This window comes from Vidua chalybeata, chromosome Z (genome assembly GCF_026979565.1).
Source record: "Vidua chalybeata isolate OUT-0048 chromosome Z, bVidCha1 merged haplotype, whole genome shotgun sequence".
Taxonomy (NCBI): domain Eukaryota; kingdom Metazoa; phylum Chordata; class Aves; order Passeriformes; family Viduidae; genus Vidua; species Vidua chalybeata.
The window spans coordinates 23,836,915-23,863,339 of NC_071570.1; the positions used below are offsets into that span (position 1 = coordinate 23,836,915).

General features: G+C 36.3%; 1 protein-coding gene across 6 annotated transcripts in view; it reads right to left on the bottom strand.

The window, feature by feature from the left end:
- Positions 1 to 26,425, bottom strand: part of SMARCA2 (SWI/SNF related, matrix associated, actin dependent regulator of chromatin, subfamily a, member 2) — a 118,903-nt gene that overhangs the window by 15,736 nt on the left and 76,742 nt on the right. For 5 of the 6 annotated variants that reach the window (XM_053969119.1, XM_053969120.1, XM_053969118.1 and 2 more), the window contains 2 exons: positions 22,252 to 22,470; positions 3,994 to 4,211 (listed from right to left, as the gene is read on the bottom strand). In XM_053969119.1, coding sequence (XP_053825094.1) covers positions 3,994 to 4,211; positions 22,252 to 22,470 — 437 coding nt within the window. Of the gene's footprint in view, positions 1 to 3,993; positions 4,212 to 5,999; positions 6,093 to 22,251; positions 22,471 to 26,425 lie in introns of those variants that run through there. The other variant, XM_053969123.1, reaches the window with a different exon arrangement.

A 26,425-nucleotide genomic window follows, 5' to 3' on the forward strand; every position in this document is an offset into this window, starting at 1 on the left:
AAAAGAAACTGCATAAATCAAGTACTGTCAACTTGTCAAAGACCTCAACAAATTCTCGAGACACCAAAGGCATTGAAGCAGTCCAACATTCTCAGTGCCTTCAATCGTTGTTCTTTTTCTCATTTTTAAACGATTTTCTTTATTATACGGGACACATCCTAGATACTGTAATTTCAGGAAACTAATGCTGGCTGTCAGTCAAGTCAAATCTCACTGCAGTTTTTTCTCCTTCACTGTGTCTCTAGCTCTCTAGAATTATCCTAAGAAAATCAGCTTTTACTTGTAAATTGCTCTCTAAGAACTATTAAACTTATTGCCAAAGGAATGTTTCATAAAAATCAACATCCCTCTGGGATTCACAATGGGAATAAAAGGAAATTGGAGGATTGCTAAACTGTACTGCATAAAAAAGACAAATCTAAATTAAATGGTAGAAATTGCACTGAGGACATGGCAGGAAGAGCAAATATACCTCAATGCTGACTTCCATTTTCTTGCATGGAGTTCTTTATCTGAGGTTTACAAGTACTGGGATAACGACCTCTGCATTCCCTTTCTTGAGAATCATATGCTGCATTTATCCACACTGAAAATTTACCTAAAATATTGCTAATATGTCTGTTTAAACCAGTTTTAATCTTCACATTTGACTGTGCAATTACTATTTACCAGAGCTCATTGTTTATATTACTGATATCTTAGCTTTCCTTGATATTGACAATTTTGTTGGATGTTTATTAAGTAAGGGAGGAAAGGGTGGTACTTATCCCCAGACATGTACAACTAAAGTCAAGTTCTAGACAGCTAGGAAAGCACTTGTAGTATCAACATTAGACAGTGTCACCACAGAAAAGCAGTCAACTAGAATTTCATATTTTTGTGAGCCCCATGGATTTTACCTTTATTTTTTTAAAAAAAGGCTTTAATAAGAACAGAAATATGATTCTGTATTTCAAAGCAACTCTTCTCAAAAGCAAGGGAAAACATGAGATAAAGCATGGAGAGACTTAATATCTTAGTAATGTGTTCTTTTCACTATTTTCGTGCTGCCCTTTAAACTGCATAAAACTTACTACATATTGTAGAATTGGCTTTGACAAAGTAACTCAGACCTAAGTCAGTAAGATTTTAGATGGGTATCACCTGACCACCTTTTGGAACACATTGGTTCTCCACAGTCCAGATGAATCCCCTGGACTTACCATAAAGAAAAGTTGAACATCTTTTAGCACTGATTTAAGCTAAAGATGATTTCAAGTATTCAAATACTAAATACATAAAAACCTGTTTTTTTCCCCAGATGCAACTCATGGCCTACTTTTCTTCCAATTAACCTGTCCCTCTATACTTGCCCCAATTGCCTTCACATTCACAAAAGCCCACAGCTGAACAAACACTGAACCCTCAACAAAACTAAAGGGCTCCAATGCCTAAAACCCACTTAATTCTACAGCTGCAAATACTGAAAATATTAATTGAACTCTAGAGCAAGTTAACCCCAAATATTTTAAGACATTGAAGTTCCTTGCTGCCTAAGTTTGTAATTCTGTTTTTTCATAGTATTGGGTGGTTTGATGCTCTCTCACAAAAAAAATCAGAATGCAGAAACTTGGAACTACTGTGTGTAACTTACAACATTGAAGAGCTCAGTTTAAGACTTACTTTTAATTCCTTACAGAACAGAGGTCCATACACTTTTTCAATTGGAAGCAATCTGTCTTGCATAAATGTGGGCTCCAGGGAGAGTAAACAGTATGCCTTGTCACTACACAATAGCTCAACTGTTAACTTTTTTGACTTAAATCAGATAGGAACTTTCTGAGGCACAAACATCAGGTAAAAATCTTTAACCTCCCCAGAAGCCATCGGTCACTATCAGTAGCTATCCCCTGCTGAAGGCTAGTGGAAGCAACTTTACTTGCTATTTTAAAAATGAGAAGCAGATATCCTGATCAGAAATGCTTGGCTTCAAAAGAAGGTTCAAGGCCAAGGATCTAAAATGCAGAGATGCTTCCTTCCAGTCCTGACTGGAATACCTAATCTTAAACACTTTTCCCTTCTCAGCTATTCTGTTAATTGAGAGTCATGGCAAGCTAAAAAAACTGAGATTGTAGTCAGCTTCTTGCTCATCATGTTTGTTGCTATGAATGCTGTTGCAACAAAATAAAATAAAATGCTTTTTGATGTACTCTAGAAAGAGCCCACAGATCAGAGAATGGTTCATTTTAACAGTTATGTCCAAAAAACTCACAGATCATAGCAGTGTCTGCTTTACCAAGTACCACCCAAACTACCCTTAAGCTAGAACAGATGCAAACCTAGAACAGTAGCTGCAAAAAAGGGCAGAGTAAAGTTGCCATGTAAAGTCAGAGACTGAAAGTTGTTTACAGGCAAATAATACATTGCTATACCTAGGTGCAGGTCACCTAATGCAAATACTTCTTGACTTTCTCTCAATGCATTTAGTATTAACTTAGTTTTAATAGGTGCTATATGATCTAAGTAATTCAATGTACAGCAAAGAAGGGATAAGCACACAAGAGGGTTTTACTGATTTTTGGCAGATACAAACTGAGTTTAAATACAACTTCTGTAATCAAGTCAGATTCAAAGACATTATGAACTGATTCTCAGTTTCTTGCTCATGAAGCACAGGTGATTTGCAGCTCGAAAATCTGCAAAACAGAAGTCTTCAGATGGCATTTCAGATTAGAAAGAGTATTTTTTCCCTGAAGTCCAACTATTTAGTGTATTTTTATGCTGAAAATGGGGATTTCTTGACAAACAGGCTCCCATCTCTGATGTTTCAGTATTTCTGCATTTTTTCTTTTGGCAGCTCTAATGCTCATGCCCTACACATTTTGGGTAGTCTTTCAGTATTTCATTGTGAGACCCATGTAAACTTGAATTAATAAATCTGTAGTCATGTCTTTGAAAAGATTAATTTCAACACAGGCTCACTAAATTGAAGGAAAATCCTGCTCAAGCTGAATGTTCTTAAGTACACACCTTGTGCAGAATGACTTCATTCCTAAGCAGGAGCTCTACGCTTACTTTTTTCTTACTTTTTAAAAAATTGTGTTTCAACAACTTTCTATTAGACGAGTGTTAAAAAAAACTCTACAAAGCGCAAGACCTTCAGGATCAGGCCCCAAGAGGAATTACTCTTCAGAAAAGCAGTGTCAACATGCCGGAGTCTTCCCCGGATTTGGGTGACTCCGGATGGTGGTAAAGTCTCTCCTCCAACCCGTGCCTTCAAAGAAAGACTCAGTAGTCTTCAGTCGTCCGGTCTCAAGGCAGTTTATTGCATATTATCTCAAGGCACACAGACTCCCTGACATTGTCCCTGACTCTGTCTGTCCCCGTCTCTGGCTGTCCCCGTCTCTGGCTGTCCCCGTCTCCCCTCCCCGAGGGGCTGGTGCCATCTTTTATATCACACATTACGTATTAGGTGTTTATAGTTTTTTCCCAATGCCTACTACCTATATTGAACAGTGACTTTCTACTCTAAACCAATCTGTGAGTGCCAACACCACCAAGAACATGGAGAATAGGAAGAAGAAAGAAGGAGGACAGGGCACGCCCAAATCCCTCCATCTTAGAACCTCTGACCCCCGTGTACAAAACTCAGACCCCCCTGTACAAGGCCTAAAACCCCCCTGTACAGCACTCAAAAATCCTACCTTTCACTTTGTGACTACTTCTATTATAATATCTAAACTTTTGTGATTTCTTGTTCTTCCTGCAAGGTTGGTAAATTGTTCCATGGGTCAAGCTCAAGACCACAGGGGTCCCTGGCCGCCTGCCAGGGTCTCAGAGGCTTCTGCCCTGGGCCCAGAACATCCAAGAGTGTCTGAGGGACACCTTGGGTTCCGACATCAACATGTCTTTCTAAGGACTGGAAAAAAATGAAGCCGTTATAAACTGCAGAGAGTGGTATCAGCAGGGACGGAGAGAGCACATGTAATAGAGATAGACTGTCTCCAAGCTCACCTGTCCTTGTAGTTTATCACAGTATCAATGATGGCATTCATTTGTTTTGTCAGTTTGGGTTGATTGGGTGACAACTTCTCTGCAGGAGGTCTGCCTCTTCTTTTCTTTGCTTTCTCTCCATCCTCCTTCCCAGAGTCCTTATCCACGTTTCTTCGTCTCTTTCGCTTTTTAAGCCGGACTTCCTCTTCCATTTCTTCCAAATTGCCGTCTTCAATTGCCTGACAACCATGGATTCAAAAAGTATGATTTTTAAACAAAAGAGATATTGCAAAGGGAAATAACAAACTATATTTAAAAACAACAATAAAAACCCTCTGCAATTCCACATGATGCAGATAATTCAACTCTGAATGTACTGTTTATTTATAAACAAGAGTACAAGGAACTGACCTACTAGCAATCAAAGAGACACCAAACATTAACTTTTCCTAAGGATCCCACTATCATCTAAACATACTGTTTTATTTGAACCTTGAATTCTGCACCAAATCACATTTCACACATACTGGCCTGGGGTATTGTCTCAGTAAGTGTATAGAAAACATTCATTTTTTCATATCAGAGTCAGTTTTGGGTTACATGGTTCCATGCAAAACAGACTTTGATACCACATGTTTTCAAACAGGACAGTCTAAATTGTGCTCCGCTCTCAAAGCCAGCTCACACACAGTTCTTTGTGCATACACACAAAACAGAGATACTTTATGTAGTAACAACTCCTCTTCCAAGCCTTTTAAGCAACTTTTAAATCAGTTAAGCATAAAAATCATCTCCAAATGTATAATTTTCTTCTAGAGCAGTAACCATGAGGTAGGCAGAAGCACTGACAGTATAATGGTTTGTTGTAAACAGGACTCATAACATGGGATACAAAAAACCCATCCCAAAAGCTAAACCATACACACAGTCACAGACAATTAATCCTAATTTCAATTGTTTCAATTACCTGGATGTACGCTTTTAACCAGACCCAGCAGCTCTACAAAGATGGATAAAAAAATTGCTACAAAAAACCGAACTAGGAATAAAGGGTAGCTGTTCACACACACTATCAGATCCACGTCATAAAGCAAGAAGCTGAACTTTTCATGATTTGAGAAAGCCAACAAAAGAGAAGAAATAAAAATACCAGGTCATAAGAGAACTGAAATTAAAAAAAAATTAAAAAAAAAAATCTTAAAACTAAGGCTCTCTGATTAATGGTTTCTCAGAACATAACTGATGTTGATATTTGTCGCTTTTGCTTCGCAATATTGCCTTGAGTACATACAAATGCTAATCAATCCTTTCTCATAGCTGAAAGAGCTCTAATCCTAAGGCAATTACCTTCATTTCTCCACAGCACCAAACATGGCTAATATTTATGATCATGTGAGCACAGCAATCAATATAAAAAAGTGATTACAGCCTAGACATAATTTTTCTCAGTTGTGTACAATGTCTCTTCAAAAACATTTTGTGAACAAAACCTGATTCACAACACAAAATAACCTGGAATGTTTAAAAAAACAGAGGGATTTTGAAATCTGTTTCCTATGCATCCTCTGATGTGCAAATCCACAGACAAACACAAAAGCAGAATCCTGTGAGACAGCCTGAAACTAGGCCTTAATAATCAAAAGACAATTTACATCATGCTTCCACAGCATTCAGATATTCACTATGAAGGAGGCTCGAGATCTGATGAGTTAGGAAGAAAGAAGGGGAAAAAAATCAGCACACAAATTCATTAATATTCATTTGGCTAAAGCAGGACACACACTATAAATCACTGAGGCTAATGAAGATTAAGAAAAGGAAATTTCTCTGCATATCTTGGAAGCTAGAAAAGCTAACAATAAATACAGCATGCAAGGCTGTCAACAGTTAATGTCACTGCTCTCCTCAAGCACTCAGTTGTACACTGAAATACAGAGAACACCGACTTTTGATGTGTTACACACCTAAACATGCCTGTGATGTAGTTCTACTGAATCTTCAAGACGGCAATGAAAAAAGATATTTACCTTACCACTATCAGCAGGCCGGCTATCGGAAATCACAGTTAGTGGGGATAAAATTAACAAGCCAGCAAAGCAGCGAGCTGCTAGTCTCTTCATCAGCTGATCAGGAAAAAAAAGAGAGCTGGGGAAAGGCTATGTTTTCATATACAAGTAATTTTATTTTACTGAAAATTTAATACTGAAAGGATTGTGGATACTGAAATCTGCTGTTTCATTCTACCTACTACAAGGCCTGAAGCCTTCCTCCTTCAGCTGGTTTTAATATTGACAACTACTTATCATATTTCTCCCCTTATTATTCTAAGCATTCAAATTAGATTTTTAGCTGATTCTTGTTATTATTATAATAATAATAGCACAGTTACACAATTTAATGTATGATTTTAAAACTGAAATTGCTTGCATGCATTTTAAAGATGCTTTCAATACAGAGAATGTATTCCTACTGCTCCACAGAGAACAGATCAAGTTTTGGTTACTGAAACTGATACAATAATCTAATCTGATTTATAAGAAATTTAAAAAAGAAATAAAACCAAACCAAGTCATCATTCTGTTAACTTTGTTAACTTTTTCTGTAAACATTTTTCTGTCCTTCAAAAAACTTCACTTAACTACAACATATTTATATTTTTGCTTGCTTAACAGATTTTCTACCACCAAAAAGAAATCACAGTGGTCCTGTCATCACAGAGTTTAAACCATCTGACTTTAGAACTCTGCATAAAATTTTTGCTTAGAGTAGGCATTATTTTAGGAAATAAATATTAACAAAAGAAAAGATAGAAGTGAAAAGTCGGGATTTTTTTTAATATTACATATAGCAATGTAGTAAAGACAAATGATAAAAATAAAACCCAAGTAAACTAACATATACTCTTAAAATTAGTAACTAGAAGGTAGCAAAGGAACTCTTAGCAAATTACAAATCTACTATCAAACGTTAAACTTTCTATTTAACCAGTAATATATCAATCAATTACTATATTAAGTTTTCAAAATTTCTATGCATCAATGTAAACTGAGACAGCTTTAAGACCACAGTGACCCCATTTGAAAATCATTCTGACAATACAAGCAGTACAAAAATTTTAACTCAAAAATATTACAACTCTTAACATTTGTTCTCAAGAGACAAATTTGTATTACATAAACAATGACATTTAAAACTAAACTTATATGCTGTCTCAGAAGATGGCTTAAAACTGTATTATATCAATCAATTATCAGCGGATAGGTTAATGCTCTGTGCATATTTCTACATATGATCCAAGGATGTGGGTATTAGCAGCAACATATTTATTAAGCTAATTCAACTGACTGAGCTCTTCGTGCTACACTGAAGAGAATGCCCTTCCAAACCTTTACCAGCATGATTATGATACAAATCTCAGGCACAAATCTCCAGTTCCTGACAGATGATGGGCTGTGTGAGAGTGCAAAATAACACAGACATCTCCCATGTTCAAATGTCTCTGTATTAGTGAGGTGAACAGCAAGGGAGTCATGGAAAATGGTACACTAATAAAAATTTCACTTTTCTTCCATTAAGGAAACTGGACAAAACAGTACCAAAAGAAGTCTGTACACCTTATTTTTTTCAAAGACAGCTGTAAAAATATTATGTCAAATTTTTTAAGTTGTCAGGCATCTCATGAAAGGCAAATAGCCAGTGAAATATAAGGATCCTGTGTTAAGTGGTGTACTGACAAAATGTACCTGCTTTTCTGACTCATTGCTGTAACCTAGTCCACGTACACAAACCAATTTAATTTCTAAAGAGGCAAGAGCACATGTATCATGGATTAAAGAAATCAAACTCTCTTCCTCCAAAAAGAAGCTTCCTCCTCCCAAGAACAAATATATATTTTTCAGGAGGCAAGCAGAAGTTACTTCTGAGACACTCTGTCTCCCTGTTGCTGCTTGCAATTAGATTTTCACCTTTCCTAAAGAAGAGTTGTTTTGAGGTGGAAGTATTATTAGGGAACATCATTACAACATTGATACATGAGCTCCAAACAGAAACAAAATAAGGATAAAATGCAAACTATTTCTTTTCTCTATTTGAAGGACAGGATATTACACATGTATTCTTCTATCAGTTATGATACAGCACTGTGACTCAACACCTTTTCAATTCAGAATTACAGATGCAAATAAGGATTTAGTACTAACAGCTCAATTTTCTTTCACTACTGTGTTCTGCAAGTCAATAATTGTGTAGGCCTTACACAACTAATATGTTTTAAAATAATTTTACAGGAATCAGGTAACTCAAGTGTGGTTGCAGAGTGAATCAATGGAAGTGCTCATCATAAAATCAGCTTTGGTGTCTAAGGCCTGTCTCATTTAGATGGTAAAACACTGCAGTAAATAATTAGTTTTCCTTTGACTGGAAACGACTAGGTAACTAGAAAATTGAGGCAGTGAAAGCTATTGGTACTACTTACAGTCTAAAAACTGGACACAGAGCAGAAGTGGCAGAGAGCCAACTAGTAAGTCTGCTTGAAGCTCTTCAGATGAAATGGGACACAAGCACAGGACATGCAAACTCTTCCTGTGTCCTTCTTCAATTTTATCTTAACAAGATGAACATTCAGAGAACTTGCCACATCCCTTAACATCAATGCCCTGTGTCTATCCAACTTACAAAGTTGAAAGAGAGCTATTCTAACACTATCATGTGAAGAAATACCCTAGCATGGTAATTAAATGCAGTATTTCAAGAGAAAGCACATAAACATAGGTGAACAGAAAAAAACCATGCCACCTTACCAACTCCCTGAACATAAATACTAACCCAATCATACAAAATCTCCAAAAGAATGAGCTTTTTTGGGAACAACAAATAACAGGGCATTTTACTAACTACTGGCCAAAAGGCACTAAGGTTAAGGGCTGTTAAGTACTTAAAACCAAAAATTATGTCAGTAGTGCAGTAATGAACAGCAGATAACTGCTTTGCAAAATGAAGTTCACATTTACCACATTAGAAGAGAAGAAAGGAAGAAAAGAACCCTATGGACAGCTGACAATAAACATCAAAAACCCTAAAATGACATCTACTTAGCCTTACCAATTTCTCTCTTCAACATGATCTTGGGAATATTGTATTGATATTCCAAAAGAAGTTCTCCTGGTTTTTTTTTGGTTTTGTTTGTTTGTTTGTTTTTCCCTGTCTTGTTCTTTTTGAAATCCTACCATTCTTTATTTTACATTTGTTCTCTGATTAAATCTGGGAACCAATGAAGACTTCAACTTTTCACACTGCAGTTCACATTCTTAAATAGATCTCTTCAAAATCCAGTTCTCTTGCTTATTTTTTTACCATTATCATTCCTGACATCTGGGACTGCTTCTAACTTTCACATTAGAATTGTTTCTTGGCTCTGTAGAGCAAGTTTCCTTACATCACAATTGTATCTTGCTGTACAACACCACAGACATCAGTATACGAGATAAAGACTGTGAGGAAAAATGCCTTTAACACTTGACAATTATATGAAAGGGCTTAAGATATTCTATCAACAGTACGACCTGAAAATAATTATAAAGGCTGATGAAAAGTTATTTTAATTCAATTTCCTCTCCTTGTTGGGTATTACTGAACAACAGATTCACCAGTCTAGTTTTTCTGAGACTAAACTAAAACAGAATATAGACCAGAATCTGTCAAAGGCAAAGAATTCATGATTACATCCAGGTTTAACTTGCTTTCATAAAAGTATTGTTTTTTCTAAAAACTCAAAATGCAATTATTGCAAAAAACGTATCAACTTGTAATACATTATCTTCTTACACAGGCTAAAATTCCATCAAATATGGTAAATGAGTTCTTCAGCCATATATTCATGAAACAAGGGTCTGCATTGTCACATCACTGAAACAAGCACCTTTTTAAGGAGTAGGAGAAGATAGACTGTTTTCTATTTTGCATTTGAAAATTATTAATAGTTGCCCAATTATTTCCACTGGAACTCCAGCTGCCTATATTTAATTAGACATTAAGGAGAACAATAATGTAAATTATAGCTTTTTCCTAAATTTTGATTCAAAGACTGATGCCAAAATGCTCTGACATAGCCACACAAAAATATGAGTTATCTTTAAAGAGAAATGGCCTCAACCAAAGCAATGAAGTCTAATATTAAAAAAAAAGGTAATGACTTAAAATATTAATAGGATCAAAGCTTTTAACAAGAGTTTTCTTTTGGGTCTGAGAAAATTTTTTCAGGTCAAATATTCTAATATTTAATCTTGATGTAAGATATCTTAATGCTGAAGCTTCATCTTTGATATGATAATTATTAAATAAAGCATCATACAGAGCCAGCACTGATAAACTTTCTTTAAGTTATAACAAAACCCACTGACAAGCATGTAAACTTTTCTTCTGTTAAAAAGTGAAATCTTGTTAAAAAGAAAAAAAAAAATCTGTAATTAGTCTAATCTGTCCCTCTTGCAAAAGGCAAACAGTGATTTTAAATGGAACTCCTCGAGCGATTTTGCACAAATGTGATTTTCAAAAACTGGGGACAGAGAAATTGAAGAGCACAATTAACTACTCATGATACCAGGAACTCACTGCTTGTCTGCTCAGTGAGCACCATGAAGTGCTCCATTAGAGGGAAGGAACTGAGTTATAGAAAGGAGCAACCATATCATGCTTTGATACATACTTTGCTCAACCAGAGCAGTGAGAAATACATACTCACTATGTCAAGACCCTGAATGTGAAAATACCCAAAAGTCATCACTATTCTGTGGTCTACATTTACTTAGCCACACTCTGAGAAGATCTACAGGTCTGTAATTGTCTTCTACAGTTTTCAAAATGTCTTGCCAAGAAGACTTAATTTTAAAAACCTCACGTAGGAGCAACAGAAAGATGGGAGAGGAATCTAAAATAATTCTATGCCAGAAACTATTGATATCATCCTCTTAACTCTTTATCACTGAACTGTTTTTTTGTGGTGGGGTTTTTTGTTTGTGCTTCTCAAACATTCTTCCCTTCATTTTAGAAAGCTAGATAACCTGCTGAAGAATTCTTGTCACTTAGGGTAATAGCCTGTTTATGAACACAGGGGGAAAAACTCTCTCCTTCATGACTGGAGGACGATTTATAACGGACTTGTGAAGTATTACATAGGAAAACTTCCAGACAATAAACAAACATATTCCAAAAGGGATCTTATAATAGCATTTCTGAAGTACAAGGTATCCTGAGTAGTTCAGATTGCCTTCATATAGTTCAGAACGTTACAGCATATTGATAACTCAAAGACTAAATATCATTAACAAAGTGCTACTGGAAATAGTTGCAGGTATCTTTGGAAGTATGATTGGAAGTAAAATTGAGAGACTAAATGAGATATAACTAACTTAAGAAAGACACTGGAAGACTGTAATGAAAATACTGCAGGCATGTTTCCCAGCCTCAGATTCACAAGTAATCCATCTTGAAGTAAAATCTAAGCCATGATAGAGATGCCTCATTTTTTCCCTTTTATCTTGTTCACTATGTCAGAGACACAGATGCTTGTTGCATAGACAAGATTCTGGAGCATTTAGTGACTGGTGTTACTCAGTGAGGAAGTGAAAATAGGGAAGATTTCCTCCTTTTGAAATTTTTATCAGTCTTATTAAGATTGATAAAAATTATTCTTATTCAGGAAAGCCTACTACAGGAGTGTAGAGGACTCTATACTGACAAAGGCATTGTGAGATAATTGGTACTATTGTTATGCTTTTTCTTGAACAAGTATATTAGCTTCACTACACAAGGGGCAACGAAAGTTAATTGCATGAGAAAATCACCTTTTCTGAGAAGAAGGTGGGTGCCAGGAGGTGGGGGTGGGGGGATTAGTTTTCTCATTTTTTCCTAAATTCCTTTAAAATAATAAGCTTGGAATTTAGTCAGCAGTAAACATGCTTCTCTCTGAGAACACATGCTCCTTATTTCCCTAGCATCTCAAAAGTTTAGAAGGAAAATAATATCAAGGTTGTAATAGCTTAGCTTGTACTGAGGGTTTTGCTTCCAGAACTTACTTCCTTCTTTGGTCTATAATAAATCTTTTACTGAAGGGATTTACTGCCCTGTTGCTCTTCTGAGGTAATTTTTAAATTTCGTTTTTAATGATTTGCTAAAATAGTTCATGAATTAGTTTAGAACTTAGTGTAATTTAATAGTATTTCTGTTAACACCTACATACCATTCAGGCTCACAGACAAATATCACAGAAGAGGAGGAAACATGCTGCAATGAAGTTATGGAAATATTCATCAATAATAACCACATCCAAAACCAAGAACAAAAAGGAATTCAGCATTCCAAGGATTTGTCATCTCCCACTAAGGTTAAGATGTTTGTTTTACAAGGGAGATCATGCATACAAAACCGATCAGAAACACACTTATATCTGACTACTAATAAATAAACAGTTATTCAGGATGGCTTCTTTTCCATGTTCTGAGGCAAGTATTTACAACTGTGTTTTATCTTACATTTTGTGAAATAGTGCTACTGTTGCAGGTTTCTGGGTAATTCTAAGCAATGTTAATTTGTCTTTTTTCCCTTGGCATTTACCTTTTTATAAACATGACATTCTTCTGTTGTGGAAAAAGTAGGAAATCCTTACTTTGTCTCCTACTGGCAGACTAGCAGTGTGGATGTTGTTTTGCATCTCATAATGTAACAACTAAAGATAGATTTCTTCTGTTTGATTTTAATTCCTTATGAAAAAGATTTTAAAAATTCAATTTAAGAATGGGAATTAATGTATTTTTAAAAATTATTTTTGAAAAAAATTCCAGGTGTTTAGCCCTTCTTCATTCAAAAAAATTTGTCTCCTTTATCTTCTAAGACCCTACTAATTACATCAGAAAAATACCTGGTATAAAGACAAGGTTTATACCCTCATCAGACCAGCTCTTTGCAAAGAAACTGCAGTCTTAACTCTTTCCAGGACATTTGCTTCCACTGAATGTTGCAAATATTTGCAGCAACAGGCATCTATCTGCTCTATAGTAAAGATAAAATTGACAATTCTAAGCACTGGAAAAAGGTAAGAAGCCATTACAAACTCTTGTTCTGCAACATACTCAACAGCAGGATACCATATCTTAGTAGAGCGTTTCCTATGAAGAACAGGATGCCTTTTCTTCTATTATGGAAACAACACAGGTGAGAACTAAAACACAAAGGGATAAAAGCAGATTTCCAGCATGAAATCACTAATTTTGATATAAATCAGTAGTGTTACAATAAGTGAACTCTTTATCTCTCACGTAAACAGATAAGTCAGTGGTGCCTTCTAAACTGCTCAGAAAAACAGTAGAAGTTCTCTCTCTTTTTGATTAACAGACTAATAGACTAACACAAGGCTTCTAATTTAAAGATGAGCTGATTTTTTTTTGTGCCCTGAAACCTATGGCTCTTAATAATGTGACAAGAGAAGCCAATAGTACAAAGTTTGAACCGGCATTTTTGCGTATGTTGAAGTAAACTCAGCTACTGCCAACAGTCATACAATCAAATATTTTCCTTCATATGTTCTTCTTCTCTCTTATATTTAAGTATATTCACATATTCTCAAGCAGTAATCTTTTATTCCAAGTTTAAAATGTGGAACGTAACTAAATGGGAGCAAAATTGAGAAAATAAAACAAAACATAAAATATCTTGCAAAAAATTAATATGTGAGGAAAAAAAGTAACAGCTTTCAGAAACCATTATAGCTTAATTATTTTTCAGTGGATGTTCACAGAGCTCTTGTACCTACTTATTCACAGAAAATATCTTAAAGATTTTTGCAGTAACATGGGAAATTTGGTTTAAATATCTATCATATTATTAATGTAAGTACTTTGAGGCAATTAAGAATGGGAAACACACAGTGTTAAGAGAGCATGATATGACAAAAACATATTGTAAGAGGCTAGAATACTCACTTCCTATGCCAAAAGAGGAAAATATTTTCTTCTAGAAATAGACTGTATTTAAATAAGAAATACTAGGAGGTACCCCTTTGTGACAATTCCAGTATAATTTTTTAATAACTTAGAATGTGGAGGAAGACTGTATGGAATGAAACTAAGTCAAAATTTGGAAAACTTGCTGAAAAAATGAAATTATATGTATCTTTTATGTATTTTATACCAAAACAGTATGTTGTGATGCTACCTTTAAGCACTGATGCAGTGAGTTCCATGTCTTCAGGATGCTTCTGAAGGTGCAGTTATATGACCATGCCAGGACTCACAGTAGAGCCTGACCCTTTAACATGCATATTACAACCTAGAAGTAAACATCTAACATGACCAGTATCTGTCTAGAAGGCTTTTTTGTTCTGAAATAAGCTGCACTGCAAATCACAGTCTGATGAGCACAAACTATTACCTACAAACAATACAAAGAATTATTGAAAAAGCCAATGACTTAAGAGCACATGAAGTTTCTCAACAAAATAATGTACTGTATTGTATTGTATCATAAAGTATAGTATAGTATAGTATAGTATAGCACAGCATAGCATAGCATAGCATAGCATAGCATAGGTGCATATACAAAAAACTAAAGAAAGGCTGTAAGCAACAACAGTCCTTGGTTCTGCATTTGAAACCCAGCTAAAAATGTCAGATGCCTCTGAAAAGAATACATAATGAATAGCCATGGAACTATGATCTCTAACTTGCTAAACATGCCAATTTCAGAGTATGGGACAAAATTACATGTTTGTGGTTACTTGCAAGTTTTTGTAGGATTTTTTTTTTAAGGCTAAAATTTTACTGCTAGAATAAGTAAGTATACTACTGTACTCATCAAGCAGGGTACTTCAGGATGACTCAGGAAGCTAATTGCCAGTCACGACATGCCTAAGCATTGGCTGAATAGTTTTTGAGAAATTCAGACTGAAACCTCCATGTTCTTCCGTATCTGTTACGTTAGTGTTTCCATACTTGTTTACTTACAAGAAAAGACAAATTGCTGTCATTTAAGTTGCTACAGAAGTAGTTTCTATAGAAGAAGCAGAGCGCTCTGCATACATACACCACTCCATCAGAAGAATTATTTTGCCTGTATGCATACTGCATTAAAAACATCAGCATAAAGCCTTCCATCACCTGCTCAGGTCTACCTTCAGAAGATGGCCTTTTACAATAAAGGTCTTACAATTTGCCTCCGATGACAAGGCAAAATATGAAATGGCTCCCTTTTCACAGAGTGAATAAATACTTTGGCCACAATATACACTTTGAAAGGTATGGGTAACTTATCCATGTTGCAAATGCAGATCTTTGTAATGTCTTTATTAAAAAACTGATAGGTGACAGAAGGTTAGCTACCATAGCACCTACAGTTGTTACTTTCAAGTCGTATCAGAGAACATAACAATGCAGTTGACCCAAATATTAAAATGTTTGCCGCTTCTTGTTCCATTGTCATATGCCCCTAGCAACAACAATGTTTTAGACTTTCAATGCAGACTTCTGTTTGTGTGGGTTTTGTGACTTACTTAATAGTTGTTTTTGTTTCAGTTTTAGAGTCATAGAATATCCTGAGTTCGAAGAGTTCAAGTCCTGGCACTGCACAGGAGCACCAGAAGAATCATACCATGCGCTGAGAGCTTTGTAAAAATGCTGCTTGAATTCTGTCAGGCTTGGTAACCACTTTCCTGGGGAGCCTCTTCCAGTATGCAAATACCTTTGGTGTGAAGAACCTTTTCCTAATACCCAATCTAAACCTCTCCTGACACAACTTCAGGCCATTCTCTGTCACTGGTCACCACAGAGAAGAGATCACTGCCTGCCCCTCCTCTTCCCCTCACAAGGAAGTTGTAACTGCAATGAGGTCTCCCCTCAGTCTCTTTCAGGCAGCTGATCAGAATTTTGACCTTCCACGTAAGGAGTATTTCTGGCATCTTAACCACAGGGACTGCTTCTTCTTATAAAAAATGTCACACTTGAAACAGTAATAATATAACAAAACATGAAACCCAGATTTTAAACTCACAACTTCCAGACTATAAAACTTGGCATGTGAGAGGATACAGCTATTTCAAAGAAAATTAAGTTTATTTTATTCTAATGCTAACAGTACTCCCCACATTTTTTAAAAATAAGTACTTATTTGGCATTACTATTTAAGGTTTTCTAGAGGAGAACAGATGTACAATTCCACGTGAAGGCACATTAATATGTGTTATGGCACTTTACATGTAACATTGTATAGTCAAAATCACAGACTGAAATAAAAAGAATCTTATGAAAATACAGCACTGTTTTACTGGTAGGTACTCCTTGTAAAGAGCTTAAAGAGCTGTTCATATTTCCTGACTTGAAGTCTTTCTCACCAAAAAAAAAAAAAAAAAAAAATTCTTTATTGAGAATATCTCTGAAGTATTTAAGAAGCATTTCTAAGTACTTGTTTAGTTTCCAAAATTAATACTCTTGACCCTGATTCCACATTCTGAGAAAGGACAAAAGAATTTCTGAGAAAGTCACCCAGTGTGATCAGGCTCTTTCCCTTAGAAACTAACAAAGCCATCCTGCCAAAATAGTGAACCAAAGCTATAAGGTAGATGCATTTAAATTCCCTCTCATCCATGAAAAACCAAGAAAATACCCTTTCTGCTTCACTAGCTTTAATTTCACTGCAGTGTGAAAGTACTCCTTTTTTCCTTTTCTTAAGTAGATTCTGAATTGAATTTAATGAAAAGGATGTGAAAGGTAGATAGTAAGTATACCAAATACAAAAACCATTCAATGAGGCCTTGAAGTCATGTCCAATTCTCTATCCTTTCAAAAAGCAGCTTCTACATGCATAAAACTTATCAGCCTCACACTGAATATTAGAAAATAGTACTTGGATCATTCTGATGGTCACTGGTCATAGACGACAACACCTTAGGATGGTGGACTTTTTAATCTTCCAGTAACAGTCTTTTACATGAGATTTATTTTCCCGTACAGCTTAAGAAATTCAATTGCATCTGCAATTCAACACTACAGAGCAGGGTTTAGATCAAAATGCAATTTTCTTCAAATGTCCTGTGCAAATACTCACTTACTTGGTTGTGAAACAGGTTTAGCAGCAACTCAGGAAACTTTGCAATTGCAACCAGAAATGTTATAGAGTAGAAATAAAGAGAGAAAACCAGGGGTGCAGGGGTATTACATACATGAACTATGCAGTAAACTATCCACTGGGTAAAACCTTTTCCCCCCCCCCTTCTTCTATGAATTTCAGCTTCCATACACACTGAGACAAATACAGGCTGCAATGCTAATTCTACACACAGGTATTTCAGTACTCAATGTAGTAAGGCCTAAACAATAGGACCTGTGCCAAAGCTGACCTCTAGATGACCCCTCCAACCAAAAGTTGTATGCATCCATTAATCAGTGAAGCATTATTAGCAGTAAGATATATGTACCTGCTCACTGGTGAAACATGTATTTACCTTTCCGTATTTAGAAACAGGACAAGGCCACATCTGGCCTTGTTTGTGGGCGGAGCCAACTCCCTTGGTTCCTCCTTGAGTCCTGGCCAGGCTTTGGGAGACACCCAATAGGAGGATAAAACCTGACGTTTCTGTATTAGAAATAATGGTATTTTGCTTATTATAAAAGTTGGGCTACTCTCACAGCGAAGTCAGAAGCCTCGTTGCCTGCAAAGGTGGATGCACCGCAGGATTTCCCAGCTACTGGGCATGGTTCTCCAGACCTTCACTGTGACACCTTCCCTGGATTGATATGTAGATCTGGATGAAGGGTAAAGTAGGGTAACTGTAACCTTTCTTAATCACTATAGGCATTTTTTGTAGTAATGACTAGGTGCATTGCTTAGTTTATCATTCTGTGACTCCTTGCAGTTTTGATTTATAGTCAATTACACTATGCCTTAAGTTGGTGTCTGTCTCTGACCCTAACCATCAGCAAAACACTACTATAAAATCAAATTCCACTACCCGAGTTTACAAAAATATGTCTTAAAATACCTTCCTAGTATTGATTCTGAAGTTACATATATAGAAGTGAAGTTCTCTAATAAAACACAAACCTACTTGAAAACTTTTAGTAATTTATACCAAATTGTACCAACAAATAAGCCTAAATTTATTATCTTTGCTATCAAACATGTTAACAGATTATTAGAGTGTGTAAAATCAAAAAGTTAAAGTTCCAGTTGATGAGGAAACAGTTAAAAACACACACAAATTTCTTCCTGCTAGGTAGTTTGATTTATTATTCCACATAACTTTAGTAAACATAAGATTGACTAATTACAACCCAAATGCATGAATTTCACTTAGAATTTTTAGATCAGCAAAACAAGCATGACTTTTACATGTCTGCCTGACATAAATGAGATGCTGTTAATTTTGTACTCAGGTATGTTTCCCTGGCCAACTTATAAAGCTATTTCAAATTAACAAGGACAACTAGAGACTACGACTTTATTTATGTCACCTAGCCAGCAATTAAATTGCATGAGAAGCTGAAACCAGATGCAACAGTCTTAAGGGTCTTTTACCTACTCAAATAAATCCTCTGTTTCTTGAACCCTGTCTCAGGCAATCAAATTCTTAGTAGATGACCCCTCTCAAAAGTAATATGCCATGGGAACCAGCAAAGTATTTTGCAGTTCTGTTAGAAGTGGTGCAGGGACAGAATCTGCTAGAGCATGTAATACTTCCAGAATATAAATGCTTTGTAGATCAGGAAGTAAACTCCTCCTGCCAGATTTTTTTTTTTTTAAAGGAAATATGGTTGTCATGCCAACAGTTATAGAACAGCAGGCTGCAGCGACAGCTAGTGATGAAGCCTGTTTCTGTCTTAAGAGTTTTCCTGGGAGACTGTCAATGAATTACAGGCTGCTCTGGGCATCAGCACAATCTCACTAAATACTGCCTACAATCACAGGTTTGGCTTCTGTCATTATTTTGTCCCTTGCTTCTAAACTCAGTTACTTATCTCCTAGCAAGAAAGGAGCTTGACATACTTGGTCAGTGTACAGGCATACATACAGACCTCAAGGTACACTGCCCTTGAAGTCCTGTTGGGATCTGCCAGAACCAGAACTACACTCTCCAGTGTTGGCATGTATCAGCAGAGAGTTCATGGTCTAACTTAAAAAGAACCAGCACCTATTCCACAATCAAGAGCTGTGGCTGCTGAATGAGGCAAAACACCTTGAAAAAGATCTAATCAACTCCCCAAGACATAAAAGATACAGCTCAGTACTGTACACTAATATTATGAAACCAACTTACTGATCAGAAATGCAAGGTTTTGTTCAGAAAACCCTTTGAGAAGATAGCTATAAAACTGCAATAGAAGCTACAGCAAGAGAACAAAAGTGAGGGGCGTCCCTCACTGCTGGTAAATAAATCTCCTTTTGTAATACTGCAATAAAAATAGGCCCATGGTTACCTTTGGAAAATGGCATCTACCACCTTTTTTTATGTTTACACAGTTAAGTATTCCCTTGAATATGTTGTACACTATTATTATTACATCTTCTAGAGATGTCATCACAGAAAAATCAAACATACTCTCAAAGACATGAAAATGCTGCTGAGAGCTCAATGGGTGTGACAAAGAACAGTTTGTCACACCCAAGTTTCTGTTTCACGCACATGAAAAATATGATAATTTTTAAAAATCCAGAAAACTTACATTACTTACATTTCATTATCTACTCAATGACGTAGTTTTATTCTGAATGCGCACAAGCAATGTTACGTTATAAATGTAATGCCACTGAAGAGACCAAAAAGTATTAGCAGTTCTTATGCTTCCATTTGTTTCATCATACCCTCAAGTGCACCTGAAAGCATGTTAAACTATGTATACAGTAGAATTATAGTAGTAATTACAATGCACTATGAAGCAGTCTGTCCTAAGGCAACTTAATGAATTTGAAAACGTGCTTAATTACTCAATAGGAGAAGCGAGAGTAATTTCTCTCAACAGAATAACAATGCATGGCAAAAAAGGTGTAGTATATGTAGTATAGTATATGTACCATCTTGCCTAGCAAGCTTTCTAACTTGGCCTCACAATACAGTCTCAGAAGCAAACAATGAAAACAATTACTACCAAGCATATGGGGACCTGCTAGGAAATTGTTTTCAGAGTAGCCCTTTATAGTTTTTTATCAAATGGTCCACCACTTCAGTGTTTTTATTGTCTTTAGAAAGACAAATAGAAGGTATGCCTACTAAATCTCAAGAGAACACCAAGTTGACCAGAAGTTCACCCAAGGACAGGCTTAAAATTGGGAGTAATTTTGGTGAAGAAAACTTGGAAATTATTCAACAAGGGCATATGCTAAATCCTCATAGGAAGGAAAGGTCAACTATATGAAACATAGTTTTGAAAAGCTGGGAAGGAAGTAGAGCCACAGAAAAGGATTAAGGTCTTATACTGGATCAAAAATTTAGCATGAGACAATACCTTCAATGTTAGAAAATGAACTACTGAACTGTGAGGAATAGTACCACAGAAGTTATGCAAAAGAAGTCCTCCTTATTCAAATGATGCTGCATCTGGAATTCTGATGTCTAGCTTTTGATCAAACTTGTAGAATGATGTCAGTCACATGTAGAACAACTATAGGAAGTCAGTGAAAACAATCAAGAGATTCAGAAAACACGAACTATGGGAAAAGACTGCATAAGCATAGTTGTTAACTTTTCGAATTTACTGAACTGGGAGACAACTCTCCTATGACACAAAGAAATGTTAAAAAAAGTGGTATCAGTCTACTCTGCATGAGCAGAGTTACTAGGATTATGTAATTAGCTTAAAATCCAACAGGAAAATTCAAATAAAATACAGTAAAAAGCCAAACAGTTAAAAACAATCCACTGCAGACTTCTGAGTTCATTGCTCAGAAATGCCTAGAAGAAGTCAGATCCTGAACTCCTACTATAAATGATGATTCTGCCTGCAGTATGACAGGGATCAGAGGATTTCTTTTAGGCCTGCTATTTTTGACAATAAAGCACTCAAAACAATATTTGCAGCCAAGTCAAGTCACGAAACACAAAAGCCAAACTTCTCTGCTGCCGTACCTAGTGTTCCATCATTTAAAGAAGTAGCTTGAAATGACCCCGAGTAGATGTACATTATAGTGCATACGCTTCCACTGTAGGATAAGGTAAATCTTCATGAATCCAAAAAGGAGCTTATGTTTCTAGATCTTTCTTCTCCACTGACTGCTTGAAAATGTCAGGTATCAAACCTCTGCAGTTTCAAAGACTTGCTTAAATTTACAGCTCGTGAGTAAATCAGGCCTTTTCTCCCCTAAGCAACAGGTCTGGATTAGCTCTTGGTACAGTAATGCACCATGCAGTCTCCAAAACACCCCATTTTAAACTAAGTGGGTAAGATTTTTACATATCTTTAGTGAATTATACACAAAACCTACACTATATATTCTTGTTGTTATTGTCTGTAACCAAACAAGACAAGCTTTTTAAACATAACTGACTCTGTCAAACCACATAAATTAGTTGTGCACTTATAACATTTAATTTATAAGTTTTGGAAATCATGCTATAATCAAATTTTTGAAAAGCCTTTCCAACAATCATTCCTCACCTTTTTACCATGCTCTTGCTACCACAATGAAAAGACACATGCATTCTTATTCATGGAATGTAGATTTCAGAGAACAGCAAGAGACAAAATCCCAGATTTGGTGTTATTTCAGTGTAGAATCTTTGCTTTCAGGTCTTAAATTCTTAAATAATTTATGAAATGTTCTGATCTCATGGAGCTAATAAATACTTGGAAATTAAATAGCCTGAGAGAAAGAAAATTTAAGTGAAAATTTCTAAATTCTTAAAAGGATTAAATACAGGCATTTAAAAATATAATAAGCTTGTGCAGCACAGGAAGTTCTAATATACACTGACTTATGGTTTTCATGAGTATTGAAGAATTCTTCATGCATCTGAAAGACAACACTTACAAAAGTACCTGAGGATGTAAGATCCATGCAAATAAGAAAAGTTCCAATAGAATGCTATCACAGTCCTGACTCAGCACTTAGTAAGACTGATTTATGCTTCTGCAGTGCAGTTCCAAACTTACTCATATCTTCAACACAGCAGCAGAAGCTGGATAATGAGGATATTTTAGGCCTAAAATTGTGCTCTCCCTGGTGCAGTCTCCAAAATGAGAAGAAAAACCCACCACAAATGAGTAAATTTCAAGTGTAAAAACCAACCAACAAACAACCTACCCGCAGCCACTGTTTCTCTGTGAGAGCATCACTGTAGTCCACATCCCTGCGCTGACGGGATCCTCTTCCAAATATTTTCTCTTCTTCTTCTTCACATGTAAGCCTTTCAACTTCAGCATCATCCTTAATAATCCAGGATGGTAATTCATCCTCCTCCATCAAGCGAGGTTTACGTTTAGGGTTTCTGGCATCCTCTCTGCGACGATCCATGTCCATGCGCTGGAATGGCAATTGGCAAAGGATAAAAAAGTTTTAAAGGCAAAAAAAGTGAACTATGTCAACACCCACCTCTCTAATAACTCTTGAACCTTTAAACAAAGTCCTTCCCAGGTATCTCCCTTTCAAAATGCATCAGAATTCTTCTAAAATGCTGCTCTAAAAAGAAGCTACACTCAATTGTTCATTTCCAGTCATATTCACTACTTCATAACTAGCTTTCACTACAGGAACTAAGACAACACACAACCAAGTGACACAAAGCAGATCAGAAGAACACTGCTGTCCCCATAAGGTTTTATTAATATGTAACTAAAGAGTAACTAAAAATACACTAGTTTTGTTACCCTGAATATCAGAAGAAAATTTAAGAATTGGTATAAGAAACAAAGAATCAGAGAATTAATAAATTCAGAGAAAAGCTTGTTACACAGAGCCAGAAAGCCAACACGCTTGAACCCCTGAATTTTTTTCTGATCTTATTGCTGTACCAGACAAAAAGCAAAACACAAAATATCAGATAAGCTTAGGTGAAGTGGTATGAACATTAGCAGGGGATGTTAAGACTTTCAGCTGAAATTTAAATAATCATTCAAGTGTGGTGAACAACAGCTCAGACATGGAGACAGAGAATATATTCCTATAATCTACTGTAGATTCATCAGTGAGGTGTTTTATATTCCTCCTGGGGAAGCATCCATCTCTATCGACTACATACTGACCTGGCTTCCTATGGTCCCATGAATTGTACCTGCATTGCCTTAAGCACTCAAATCAGGTAATATGAATAGGCATTTCAAATTGGCCTTTTGAAGAGTCATACAGTACTTAACACTCAGTAATCAGCTGCTAAGCAGAGAAAACAACCAGATGGCCATATTTCACTTTTGTATTTGAAAAAACTTACGTAAATAGACTGGTATCAGAATTGACTGTAGCATCATATGAAGCTACTGCTTTGGCCACTAAATCTTCATAAAAAACGGCTCTCAATTATGTGCAAATCTCTTTGTGTACATGATGCTGCACTTAACACATGATGCCAACTAGACATATCATCCTTTTACAACCTTAGCCAAAATGCATTAATTCAGAAGTATTATCTCTCCAGAGGGACAGCTCAAACCCAGCCAAATTTAAAAACTGAGGCTTAGTGATGGCAACATTGAAAATGCTGAATCTTCTCTCATCTTGGCACTTCTCAAACATGAGCATTTCTAAAATACTATCTCAGGAAGTGCATCTTACAACTTGCCTTGTGCACTATCTGATTTCATCACCTTGCCTTGTGCACTATCTGATTTCTAAATTCAGTGAAAAGCAGAAAGCAAGAATTGGTCTTCAGTCTGCAGGTACAACTTCACCCAAGAAGCAACTATAAAGACATGGGTGTTTTCCCTGTTCCCCAATATTTCAGACAACAGTGAATGGGCTGTGCAGCCTGCCATTTTTTATAGCAGACTTCCCTATTTCACCTATTAAAGAATATCCCATTCAATTGAAATTAATTCCCAAAAGTCTCATTCAAGCCAAACATGTGGCTTGGTTTATTCTACCATGACAACCAGACAGCTGCACCAAGAAACAGCTCAAATGGGATAAATGAAATAGATTTCTCAATTTCTATTATTTAGCCAAGAACTTGAGTGAAGTCAAGAGACATAATTTTTAGTCATGTTCTATTAAGAACATGAAGTCAATGCTGAAATTTTGTAATAACTGTGTTTCTTTGTCTAACACAAAAACTAAACACTAAGATAGTATTTTATAATAGCTGTTTTCTGACATAATAGCGCCTGGGAAGGAAAATTAAAGACAATCTCAGTTAATCTGAGATATCAGAGATACAAACTGACATTTTTTTTCTGAAGATACTACTCAAACCATATTTACACCTGGAAAACATCTAGTTCTATCATTCCCTTATCTTTCTAAAACCTGTGTTTCCAAAAGACATCTAAATTATTTTTATGTAACTAATAACAATATGTTCACTGTCCTCAATAAGGCCTAAATGCTAAAAATAATATGCTACCGCTACTTAAACCTAAGCAAAGAACTTGAACGTTGGCACACTCAAGGCCTAAAATTTCCAGTTTAGAAAAACCACAGAGCACTGCTGTCCTGTGAATTGTGGATGATTATCTTAAGCTTTCCAAATTATAACTAGAAGAGTCCTTGGAAGAAACATCAAAGTCACCCAGTGTAAAAGCTTTGAAATTATAACTAAGAGAGTCCTTGGGAAAAACATTCAAGCCACTCAGTGTAAAATCAGTAATTTATACAGCCAATTCTAGTAGATTGCCATTTTCATTTCAAGGAGATTAACTGTATTAGCACAACTGGAGTTTTGGTACCCATTTGGCCTTCCACTTGAAAGGCATTTTTACATTAAAAATCATGCTCTTTTAATGTTTTCTTTATTTAAGCGGTTTTAACACTAAAGGGAACAATTTCTTTTCCAGAGAATTAATTTATCGAAGCATTCTTATGAAATGGCAAGAGTTGTACAGATCACATAAAACCACTGATTTTTCTCTGAGTATTTTCCATTTTTTTTTTACGATGTGAAGCCTCTAAAAGCCACAGGAGCAAGTCCACTTGTACACACCTTCTCTCTGAGCAGTATATTTAGGGCCACAGCTACATTTCAGGTCCTGTATCAAACAACACTTCTAACCTGCAAAGTGACTATAGAAGAGGTGCTCATGGAACTGATCTTTCTTGTTGCTCACTTCAAGTAAGTAAAATACATGCTTTTACACACCTAAGACACTCAAACACATTTTTTGTTGGGTATTGCAGGCTCCTGAATTCTGATTACATGTCCACAACTTTAAAAGGGAATGAAGTGGCACGGATAACACTACAGTAAGGAAAATACAGACTACCTTTTGCTCTTTATCTGACTATGCTAGACTTGAAATATTGATAGAAAGACAAATAGCTCTGACTGCCAAACTTGCTTTTCAGATTTTTCTTTTATAAACAGTTTACAAAAACTAAAATAAATTTTTATATTAATTGAAATTATTTCTTAGCTATTAATATTTAACTACAATCTAACTATCTTACTATTTCCAAACCCTGGCTTTCAAAGCATGTAGTTTTCCCTCTTAAAGTTTTTACTACCAACTCCTTACTTTCCCTTAAAAACTTCCATGTAAATTAATGTGAAAAACATACATTCAGCCCACATAGCTTCACAAATTACTTGGATGCAGGACTTGAAGGGATACTAAGGAAGTTCACAGATAATAAAAAAATTGGGAGGAGCTAGTGACTCCCTCAGAAGCAGGGAGGGACTGCAGAGAGACCTCTATAAATGAGAGGACTGGGAAATTACCAACCATATGAAGTTCAAAAAGGCTGAGAGCCAGATTCTGCTTCTGGGATGGGGCAGCTCTGGGATATACAGACAGACTGGGGAATGAGATGCTGGAAAGCAGCACCACAGAAAGGGCCCCTAGAGTCCTAGCTTAGGGCAAGTTGAACATGGTCAGCAGTGCCCTGGCAGCCAGGAAGGCCACCACCCCCGTCCTGGGGACATCAGGCACAGCACGGCCATCCAGGCAAGGGAGGGGATTGTCCTGCTGTGCTCTGCTCTGGGGCAGCCTCACCTCAAGTGCTGGGGCAGTTCTGGGTGCCACAGTAAAAGTGAGATATAAAACTATTGGAGAGTGTCCAAAGGAGGGCCATAAGGATGGTGAAAGAGCTTGAGAGGACCCCTTACGAGGAGCAGCTGAGGTCACCTGTTTTTTCAGTCTGGAGAAGAGTGAGGGGAGACCTCATTGCAGTCAAGCTCCTTGTGAGGGGAAGAGGAGTGGCAGGCACTGATCTCTTCTCTGTGGTGACCAGTGACGGGAGCTGCGGGAATGTCCTGAAGTTGTGTCACAGATGGTTTAGGGGGGATATCAGGATGGCCTGTCCCCACAACAGGTTCTTTACCCACAGAGTT